Raw genomic sequence first — 12,229 nt, forward strand, 5'->3', positions numbered from 1 at the left:
TCATTATCAAAAAATATTAGGATATCTGATACCAAGGACTGTTTCAGTACTCTGAAAAATGATTTCTGTACAATATAGATTTTATATTGCCAAAGAAGCCTGCTAATCAATCTCCTTAAAGAGAATTTTGGGAAACCTGGTTTGAATAATGCAAAAGCTCACTGATTCTTTAAATATATAAAAATTGGATGACAAAATAAATGATAGAGCAAGTTAAGGTCAGTCTAAAATTATCTGAATGAGGATAATTAAAAATATTCAAATAAGAATTCCAATTACTGACATCTAATGCTAATAAAAATAACTAATGCTGGAAAATTTTAAACTAATTTTTATTCAAATGAATATTATAGTTTGAGTCATAACTAATGTGAAATGCTCGTGAGATATACCTTCTTTTATCTTTTCCATTTGTGGCTGATTTTTTTTGAATAAATAAACCTTCTAGCATACTGAGGGTTTTCTCAACCTTTTGGGTGGGTGCATGGGTTCTTGGAATGTAGGAAGTTGACCAAGTTAGGTTTTACTGTGGTCTGATGTGTCAGCCTTGTAATGTGACTGTAATTTTAATTAGACCACATGGGTTATTTTTCTTTCATGACTAGATTACTACGCAAACAAATGTCTGTGGTCAGAGGGATATGTGTCTTGCAGCCTGGAAGCTGGGGGGGAAAAAAGCATTGAAGAAGATTGAAATAATTAATTCTGCATTAAGGATATGTCAATATTGCCCTCTGACTCACTCCAAAAGCATACCATTTTCACTCATTGGAAAGCACACAAAGCTTTGGTATTGTTTACGATAAACTCGGCAGGGAATGTGACTTCCTAGTGGAGACCCAACAAAGTGCTCCATTTATGAATAAATCATGTTTGGATCTTGAGCAAAGAGGCATCAGTTAGTGGCAGTTGGCTTCCCTGAATCTCAGGAACCCTGGATAATTAACTGCCAGGACTTTTTTATTCCTTTCTATTGAATCATTCATTGACAGGAACACAGACTTTGTTACCAATATGTAATATGTAATGCATTTTGGGAAACTTTACATAATTACATTGCTGTATCTTAATGGAATATTCAGCATTATAACTGTCATTACTAGGCATTTCAAAGTCACCGTGGGAGGTAAGCATATTTTCCATTAAAAGATTATTTCAGTATGAAATCTGTCTGAACTAGTATTGCCCATAAGCCTGAATAGCACAAATGTCATACAAAAAAAGAAAACATTTTATTCTTTCAGATATTATTTTAGTGAAGAAAGACAAAATGAAATTACTGCATTGCTGGTGTTTGGGGATATTTAGCATAAGGCTGGTCATGTTTTACATTTGCTTATATGGTAAATTTTTAGGTGATCTGTAAATGAATATCACTCTTAATGTGAAGAGTTTTTCACATATCACAGCATAGCAAGACTCATTGGAAAAATAATTCTTCCCTAAATCATATTAATTTGGCTAGAGCTCTCAATAGTAATGATAATGATTTTGTGTTCTTACCTGTATTCAGTGTAATTTTGTACCAAGATATTTAGTCTGTGGAGAAACTTTTTCTCCCTAGGGAAAAAAGAAGCTAGAGACAAGGTAGTTGTAAAAACTGGTTTATTTTTTTTAAAAATAAATACAAAAATATAAATATAAAACATTAGCAGATAGAATTTGATGAAATGAAATTGCACAAACGTTTGTATACCAGGTTGCATATCACACCTACTAACACCACATGTACTTTTTTTTTTTTAATTTAACATACAGAACAGGATATACCTTAAAATTTTTCTTCACCTTTAAGAAACGGAAGCGGCTTGTTTGTGAGGCTGCTTCAGGGAGAACTATCCTGTTCATGTTTCTGAAATTATCTTTATTTCCTAAGAAGGACAACACTGAATTTCCATAGCTTTGGCTCTTGGAAGTGATTAAATAAAATGTCGTATATATTCCATGAGACATCCTACAGGGAAGAATTAATGTAATTAATGAACAAATTAAAAAGGAAATGGGAAAAAAAAATTGTGCTGAGTGGCAGGAAAATTTTCCTGAATATCAAATATTGTGAAGTGGAGACGGTGTCGGTAAAGTTACTTCCTCTTGCTTGAGCAGAACATATATCCTAGGTTAAGAGTCTTTGTCACTTTCCCCGCCACCGTACATTTCCGCCAGCTTATTAAACCGAGGCCCCCATTCTCGGAGGTAATCGTAGTTTTGGTCCCCGTCAGTGGTACCTGATTCTAAAGAACTCAGAGATTCCGCGATGGAATCGTTTCCTTCGTAGGCATACGTTGCAAGTGAGTCGTAGGGCGGTGCGGTGGGATCGAGATCGTGCTCTTTTAGCCTTTCATTAATGAAATCCCGGACATCCGTGTTATCCGGAGCTGTCGGAGTCCTCCGTGGGATAAATAAAGTTTCCGGAATAATATCTCGCCGCAGCTTTTTTTCCTCAATAGCTGCAGGATTCCTCAGGGTGCCGATATCAAAGGCCTGGGTGTCCTCCTCTCCGCCACCTTCATCGTTATAGCTCACAATGTTGTCTCTGATATCTTCTTTAGACAAGATCAGAGGCTCTTTTTTCCGCTGTCTTTTCAGAGCTGCAAACAGTACTACTATAACTTGAAGAAAGAAAAAAAGATGCATTAGAGGTCCATCTGAAACACATATTAATAAATAACGAGTGGAAGTACTATAAACGAGTTTGTTACTTAGGTTTTCTGGAACTGGTTAGAATTTAGGGTTAATTTTGTATTTCCATAATTTTTTTTTTTTTTTTTTTTTGTGGCGTTTGTGGGGAGGGGGAGGTGTGAGAGGAGAGGGGAGTGTTGAAGGGTTTAGCCAGGATGGTTAGAGTTTAAGAATAGTAATTCTAATTTACTTTTAAAGCAATGTGAAAGGTTTTTTCAAATACAGTGACTTATTTTATCTATTTTTCTAAGAACTGTTTAAAGATAGTTCCTGATTGTACAGACATTATTTATACTTTGCATTAATGACATAAGATGTTGTTTAAAAAATAGACACAAATCAAATTCAGTTTCAAATAAAACAATGGAGGGCAAAAATATGCCCATATTTTTACATCCTATGCAATATTAAAAAGGCAGCTTTCTTCACAAGATATGGAGTATCCGTATCTGTTAAATAGCTTTGCTGATGGACTTACATTTTTTTTTTCCTTACATTGTTACTAGAAGGCCTTAATTACTGGGGATAAAAAGACCACATTATTTAGACATTATTAGTTTAGAAATTTATGAGGTTTTCCATGGAAATATATATCACTCATGAGATCAAAAGAAACATTGCTGGATCACATGATGGCAAAGAGTAAATTCAAATTACTACACTGAATTAACTAAAAAAATTATGTATGAATTTCAGCTATATGTATCTTAATGAGTATAGATCCACAAGTAGAAATGTGTATCCTTCAGACAGGACATTTTCCTACTTCCATGGGAAGGTATCAGTAATAATAATAATATACTTATTATTTTAGTAATCATAATAATGGTAACAGCATAAAACATAGGAAAAGGCTAAAATCATTTTCCCTCTGGTTGTATTAGTTTCCCACCCTCATTCTTTATCCCCAAACATTTTGGTCATAATCCTTTAAAAATGATGATTTAGAGAAACAGATGTGAATTCAGTTAGATGAGGAAAGGAAGGGAAAATATCTAACCAGGTATATGAATGAAGAAATATCTATATTTATTTAGCCTCATTAGAACAAACATTTAAAAGATATGGGATTTATTACTGGTCTTGACTGAACGTGTCCCCTAAAAATTCATATGCTAAAGCCTAAATAAATTCCCAATGTGATGGTGTGTGGAAATGGAGTCTTGGGGGAAGTAATTAGGTCATGGAGGTGGAACCCTCATGAATGGGATTAGTACTCTCTTGACATGACACAGGAGAGGTGATTGCTTTCTGCCCCTTGAGGATACAAGAGAAGACAGCCGTCTGTGCAATAGGAAGTATGCCCTCACCAAACATGAAATTCACCAGTGCCTTGATCTTGGACTTTCCTGTCTCCAGACTGTGAGAAATAAATTTCTGTCATTTAAGCTACCAGTCTATGATATTTTGTTATAGCAGCCTGAATGAAGGCAATTATGTTATTATGTAAAGTGGTAGTAAGTTATGTTTTCTGTTTTATTAACTTAGAACAGTAAGACTTCTTGCCCTCAAGCTTGTGTGAGAGGGCAGACAAGGGACTTTTTTTAATGCAACAAAAAAGAAAGTTTTAATCCATTGCCACTGTTCTTGACCTTCAAAGTGATTAAAAAATAAATAGGCCACCACCAAGAGAAAGAAAATGTTTATTTTTCAAGTTTTTGAGAAAATGTGACCTTTTATTTTGGCTAAATTCATGATTTGTGCACATACATAAACTTGTGATGTAAAGATTTTTAAACCTCAAATTGCTTATGATCGGCTAAAGGATCTCAGCCAGTAAAAAATGTTCTAACAATGAGGATAATGAAATTAAGATTGGCTTCAAAATCCCAGTTCACTTCACTGCTGCTTGAAATGTCAGGTACAGTGTTTTTTGATTAGAGTCACAAGAATACTCACAATTGTTTTAAGATAATGCAACTAGAGAGTAAACAATCTGATTTTTAACTCAGAAGCAGTTAAAAAGCCATCTGTTCTGGGTTTTAAATCAAGTATGCTTTTAGGGACAAGTGAACGAGGTAAAGGGCTATGTTAACGTTATATAAGTGAAGAGGGAAGATAGTGAGGCCATTGTGCAGCTGTAATAAGAACCAAAAACAGTGGAAATAAACTTTAGATTTACTGAAAAACTATGTATAAAGACTGACTGGCAAGGTGCCTTGCCTTAGCGCAGCCACTCAGAAATTATGTAACCTTGGAAAACGTTTAGAACATCTCTAACTTTCAGTTTCATTATTTTAAAAGGGAAGTTAATGACTCTAGCTGATCAGATAAAATATTTTAATATAAACAACATTCCACTGTTAATTTATGTCTGTCTTAAATTTGGGGGTTAGTTTTAGGGGAAGTATTTTAATAGCAACATTTCTACTTACAATACACAGCGAAGTAAACCACCTAGGAAATAATCACGTTTTCTTACCCAGCAGAATAATGATGCAGAGGAGAATGGCGATCAAGGCCCCTGTGCTGAGGCCGGCGGGAAGGAGCAGGGCCTCAGCGCTGCAGGACTGCATGTTGCCTTGGCTGTCGCATGCACACACTCTGATGGTGAGTGTGCCAGTGCTGCTCTGAATCGGGTAATCGTTGTCTGATATCACCACCGGCAAGAGATAGGTGCTTATTTCATGTCTATTGAATCCATTTTTTCTGGTTAAAATTCTGGCAGTATTATCTAAAATACATTTTAACATATTACAAATGGCGCGGGACAATACATTTTGTCTCATCCTGATCACCGTGGTTTGACACAAAAATAAAAAGTTGTTTGTGTAAAATACAAAATTGATATCAATTTCCCTATCAAATATATATAAGGCAATTCAAATATAGATAAGATACATAAGACAGTTTGAAGAATCTAATACCATTATTATTTATTAGATTTTTAACTAATTTTCAGATGTTTGCAAGATGGTGAATTTTTATAAGTGAATCATTTATCAAGACTGTAGAGATGGTAGCATATTGTTTACCAGAGTTTTCCAAAAAACATAAATATTCTGCATACCAAAGAAAAAATTATAGTAAATGTTTTTTATTTACAAATGTATGTGTGTGCCCATACACAAAACACACATTAATCCAATATTCATGAAGAAAATATGATTGGGTAAATTTGAACTATAGTTGTACTTTTAAAATCAATTAAGCATTCAAAAACCTTCAAGAGTCCCGATGTATGAAGAACAGTCAGCAAGTTACCTAATATTTTTGAACTTTGATTTCCACCCATTAAAATGAATACAGTGTGTAACTCAAAGTATTGGTGGAAGACACTAATGTGGAGTGCCTCACAGACACACAGAAAGAAGTAGGGACTTAATCAAGGCTAGCGTCCTACTACCTAGTATATTGCTACTGATATTTCCTTTATCCAATAACTCACCCAGTATCCTTAAATGCGGGCTGTGCATCTATATAGTAATATTGAAAAATAAAATCAATATATGCTTGGATGATAATTTCCTGTTCTGTTTGTCCAATGTGCTGGGTCTTGTGTAGCCAATCCCATAAGGCTGCTTAAAATGCCAGTGTAGGGAAGGCAGTGAGTTAGGCAATTGCTAAATCAAACCAACAAGGTAGCAAAATTTAAAAAGAAGAAAAAACAGTGACAATCTTTTTGCAGGTATAGTGGTTGAACATAAAGTAATCATTTCCTAAATTTTAGCAAGAAGTTAAATCTTAGTATATCAGTTAACTACTGCATAATCTAGGAAAGTAAATTAGCAAAATAGAAGATGTGCATAAGCACATTTAAAAAATAAAATGTAATCCTGATAATTTTGCAATTCTGACTTTTCTTCCAATAAGTATTAGGATACAATTCTTCCTTTCTCAAACCTACACTGAAACAAACATTTACACACATATGGGTATTTTCAGAATCTTCTTTCCTTACACCTTTTTAACTTTTCAAAAATTTCTAAATCTTAATTTTGCCTGCAATGGCTTTGATACATTGAAGAGCCAAAAGAAGTTTTACCCTAAACTAACAATTCTGTTTGAATCATTTTATTAAATATTCAGAAAGTCATCATGTAATAATGCTTTTGACCTGTAAGTTAGTGAAATGTGAGGCATTTTTAATAATGTGATACCAACTGTGGTATAACAGAAGCAGGAAAAGTATTTTAAGAAAGATGTAGAATTAAAGATTTTTAAGATGAACATATAGACAAATGAAAGGGTATTTTCTCAAGAAGGTCAACTTTAAGGTGATGTCTATGTAATTGGAATTTCTTTCAAAATTCACCCAATAACAGAAAATAGTGAATTTATGCAAGATTAGATCAAATATTCCATCAGACTTTACTGGTATTCTATTTAGTGTATGTTCAGGTTTGTATTCATATGGTTCCAGCCCTTGCTTTGAGTAACTTATGTAGGATCAGGAACTCTATCCAGTATAGGAAATTGCTACTATTTATCAAAAATTAATTAAGATTAGCCTTGAGTTGTTTCCCCAGTAACTGTGAAGTGCTGTGATAAGATAGTACTATTTCAAGTCTCTATTACTTTTCAAAATTGAGAGGTGGCTTGTTGAGATCCGGGGCTCAGTTTAACAAGAACATAAAACAAATTAAAATACAATTAGAAAGTGGTATAATACAATACAATATTGTCAGCTCAGTACTAAGAACGTCCCGTCTAAATTCTACGTTTAGGTTACCAGATTCAGCGAATTAAAATGATGGGTCCTTTTCTGATATTCAGATATTACATCTGATATTGGGCTTTTTGTATTTTATTTGCCAATTCTACGTTAATATTTCCAACCACAATTATTTTAGGTGTCCAGAGGGACAGAAAAGATAGACATTTCGGAAGCTCAGATTTAGTAAACAGATGTTACCAACCGATGCCTCCCTTCAGCTGATTTGTGCAAAGATCCTACTACATCAAATATCTCAAGTGGTAGTTGCTCAATGTAAAACTATCCATTATCTTAAACTGCTTTCTGACATTCTGAAAACCACCTAGATATGCTATAGCAAGCTGGCTCTGCCAGCGTACATACACAGTTAGGAAGGTGTTGTAAATATGCCAATGTAGTTATTAGATTTATTTTAAGAATAATTATATCTATAGTAGCTCTAAAACAAGTATGCCTTTTAACCAAAAACTACCTTATATAATTAGTTTTAACATAAATTTGTTGAAGAGAGAAAACTCTGATTACATACTTTTGTTTAGCCTAGAATAATTACCATACATATTTTCCAAAGAATAAAGCTGTTTGACTTTTTGAAAATAGTAACCCTTTTTTTCCTCAAAAATATGCTTCTGCTTTTTTTTGAGAATGTAAGAAATATGTTTAGTATTTTTGATCACAGAGACATTATAAGATTCATATGTTACACAGAAGAATAGTGCATCTTGCCATTGAAACTATGTTTTTGCACCCAATCCCCTCATAAGCTAATGTGGCTACTTTTTTTTTTTTTTCTTTGTCTCTTCTATGCCTTTTTGGCTTTGGTGAATCTGCTGCTGCTAAATCTCACTGAAGTTTACACAAGAGTCTCACTGAGCCATTCATTTCTCTGTGTGTCCTACCATTTTGTTATAGGAACTGATTATTCCGGCCTTTCTAATGTTTGCAAGATTCAGTCTTTGCATTAGAACCCATATAGAGTCTTCTTTCACATATTTTATAATCTTAAAATTCAAGCAAGTAACCACTGTTAAGTAAGAAATTAACATAATAGCTCATTAAAAATATAATGAAACCAAAATTTTGTAACACAGATCTATAAATGAATATATCATGTATATGGTAATTGTTACTTCGGGGAAAATTTCTTGTTAATGTCACCTTAAATCATAATGAACACGTTCTAAAATTTACCTTCATTGTCTTGTACTGTGAAGTTTGGATTGACAGCTGCTAAACTGAAGAAAAATTTTTGTCCACCTAAAGGATCATCTTTGTCTACTGCACTTATAGTCTGTATTAGCTGCAGAAGAGAGAAAAATGTATATTTATCAAACTTCCATGGGTAGAATATGCTTTATAATATGTAATTTTTTAATATCCAATTTTGTCTAACTTTTTTAAGGACAATTGATTTTCTTCCTTGTGCATGTACCTTTATTTGAGTTATTCCATCTTTTTATTATTACTTAGATTCAAACAAAATCTCTCTATCTCCCTCCCACTCTGTTTCTGTCTCTCTCTCTAATTTCCCCTAAATACTACTTATTATTTTAATTAAAATAATAAATAGTAATTAATTTAATACTAAATTAATTAAATTTAATTATAATTAAAATAATAAATAGTAACATTGTATTCTTTACAGTTTTATTAAATATAGCATTTGAAATAAGGTATTTCATGTATATTTAAACATTTATCTAGAAGATAAATGTATCTAATGTAGGAAAATTTAGAAAATTATTGTGATTAGGGCTTTCCTCTTCATTAAAAGTAAAGTGAAAACTATTCAAAGAATGTAGAGATTTTATAGACAATTACATATAACGTTATAAAGGAAAGACAAACATTACAGTATTATCTACTTTAACAGTAACTGTTCACTTCATTTGCACTGTCAATAGAATTATGTATTTTTAAATTCAACATATATATATAATACTATAGGGATTGGTTATTTTAAAAGAGTCAACTCTGATTTATTTTAGGGTAATAGAATATAAGAAGCTATCTAATAACAAAGTAGAAAATTTAACACCTTATACTATAAACAGATGACTGCTTTGAACATATTATACAATTAATTAATATTATACAAATATATATGTAACAGATAGCGATGTATTTTTTGCATATATATCCATTTTGTCCTTAACTTATTTATACAATAGCATTTTATGTATTTTTTTGCATATTTTAATTTTGCAAGAAGGTTTCAGAAGTTGTTAAATATGTGTTTCAATGCCTAGATAAATGGTCAAACTTATGCTTAACTGAAAGGAATATACTTTTTAGTGCATTAGCTCAATTTAATATTGTCTGGATATTTGATGTAAATATTTGTTACTGATGTTTTATTAATTTAAAAAGGATTTTTAAATTTAAAACACTATGTAAAATAATTAGAAAAAATTAAGGAAATATTTTAAGTATTCCATATTAATTTATTTTTCTTTTAAAGTGTTCTATAAAAATTAAAATGTGGTAAAGTTGAGGTACTCCCTAATCATTTATTTCAAAATGATACAAGAAATATAATTGGACCAAACAAAGATAAATGTTTATCGTATAGAAATAAGTAGCAAAACAATCATTTAAAACTTTAAATAATTTAAAATATATATTTAAAAATCTAACATTATGAAATTTTAGTGGTTATTTAAGATTAAATATAAGCAAGAATTTATGGCTAGTGGCTTATCCTTTCAATCAAAAACCAAAAGGTGGTACATGTATAAAGGAATTCAAGAGAAAAATGTTAAAATAATTTTAACTAATACCCTTTAAGATGTATCTATTCAGTTACAAATATATTTCTTGACTGACTCTTGTTTGTGGAGCAGTCTAAAAGATTTTATTTTCAAATAGTGATTTATAGAAATAAGTTGAAGAGAAAAAAAATGGCATAAATGAAATAACATATCAAGAAAGATAGTAGACTAATAGAAATCCTTATGTTTATATATATCAATATTAATATATTAACTCTCACATACAGATGCATAAAAATTATAGAAATGTAAAAGTAGAGCTAATAGTCTTTTAAAATAAAAACTACAATGTCTCATAATAAATTTACATTTGCAACTGTGATTACAAATTACAATTCCAGTTCATTTTTATGGACAAAATAACACAGTTCAGAGAATGAAATGGCCACATCTTTACATATGACTATAAGAAATTATAAAGGTTTACATAAAAATTCTCAATTAAGATGTATTATTTTAATAAAAGACAGTAGCACTGTATATGGTAGCAACACTTCAGCAATTTGCTAATGTATCTTCATTAAATGTTATAAAGGGAATAAGTAAAACTCATTTAACAATGCAGACCAAATAGAATGACATGCTGCAAATCAATATCATATCACAACATACTTTTATGACCAGAGACTTCTCTATGCATATGGAGACACTTACTTCCTCTACAAGATAGATTTTTTTTTCTTTGAGATATAACTTGGCTTCTAGCATCCAACTTACCCATATTCAGCATTTACCTTTTCATATAGTCTTCCTTTGCATTTCCAGTCATATATTAAAGAGTCACATTTTATTTCGGTATTTGTACCATAAAGAGTTGCAATAGAAATCAGAAGATGGCAACAAGGAGGTAAAACTGTTTCTCCTGTCTCTCCCTATAAGACCTCACTATTTTATTTCGACTAGAGACAAATTCATTTTGACCCACTGCCAATAAAAGAAGTTGCCGCAGTTAGGGAAAAAAAAAAAAAAAAAAAGTGATGTCCAGTATCCATTTTGAGCACATGAAAACTAGACACAGACAAGTCACTTACATTTTATCTCCTTAGTAGTTATATAATTGGTTTGCATGTTCACTGAGCTATTCTAAAATAATCTTAAATGAACTTGAAGGGTGTTTCAGGGATCATAAGATAATGGAGTGTGGGATGATAAATGGATTTTAAGATGTTTAGTTAGAAAACTGGTCACTGAGTTTTAACATTTTAGTTTTTTCCGTGAAAAGACTAGTAGTTTCCATTGATGCGAAAACTCCCTTTGCTCTGGTAAAAAAGCACCCTTTTTCGTTGTTAGGGAAGTGACTAAACACTGTTCTATGGAAAATATGTAATAGGATTTTGGGGGTTGATAAGGGCCTGGAGCTTAGGTACAATCAATGGGTAAATATAAGCAGCCTGTCTCCCTGGAGAGACTCCCTGGGAAATCTCTTGTGAGACTGAAATGCTATTGCCCTCTCATAGAAATTAAAAATTATTAAAATATATTTTATTGACTAAAGGAGTAAAGCCTGTGTGAGAGAAAATGGAAGAAAAGAGAAATAGCCAGTCCTCTCTTCTGCCCTTTCCCAAGGTCCCCTGACTCTGTCTAGTTGCCTAGTTCAAGCATAAGACAGGACTATTCATACTACATCACTTGTAAATTGCATCCCTTTCCCCTGGGGAAAATCTTCTAGCCTTAGGCTAGGGAGTAGGCCAGAAAGGAGGAGAGGGTGACAATTAGCTTTATTTCTGTCTCATTGAGTCCACACACCAAATGAATCAGAATTAAGTTCTGTGTTGTTCTAAGTGCTGCTCTTAAAGAGCACTTAATTCAGAGGAGTATTGGGTGGACTAAACTACTCTATAAATAACTAAAGCACACTCAGAAGTTCCAAAAAGCTCCTACTTCCCCGGAAGGAGGGAAGACAGACCTAACAAATTAATTTCAAGAAAGCCTCAGTGAAGAAAGACTTTATCAAATACCTATTTTGATTTTGCCTGCTAGGATGTCATAACCTAGAATTCCATCAGTGAGTATATTACAGTTCAGTTCAAGCAACAATTTTTCAGCCTATGAGACTAAAATGACATCTATCAAACAAGTCATTAAAAATAACTACTATGGGAGGCTCTTGCACATGCAGCCA

General features: G+C 32.3%; 1 protein-coding gene across 1 annotated transcript in view; it reads right to left on the reverse strand.

Annotated features, from left to right (window-relative positions):
- Positions 1–1,588: 1,588 nt before the first annotated feature.
- The window catches only part of LOC131755313 (cadherin-10), a 192,841-nt gene continuing 182,200 nt past the window's right edge, over positions 1,589–12,229 (reverse strand). Inside the window, exons 10-12 of the mRNA XM_067030827.1 lie at positions 8,528–8,636; positions 5,102–5,353; positions 1,589–2,609 (exon numbers count right to left, since the gene is read on the reverse strand). Of these exons, the coding sequence (XP_066886928.1) occupies positions 2,119–2,609; positions 5,102–5,353; positions 8,528–8,636 (852 nt within the window). The 3' untranslated portion in view covers positions 1,589–2,118. The remainder of the gene's footprint in view (positions 2,610–5,101; positions 5,354–8,527; positions 8,637–12,229) is intronic.

Source organism: Kogia breviceps, chromosome 4 (genome assembly GCF_026419965.1).
Source record: "Kogia breviceps isolate mKogBre1 chromosome 4, mKogBre1 haplotype 1, whole genome shotgun sequence".
NCBI lineage: Eukaryota > Metazoa > Chordata > Mammalia > Artiodactyla > Physeteridae > Kogia > Kogia breviceps.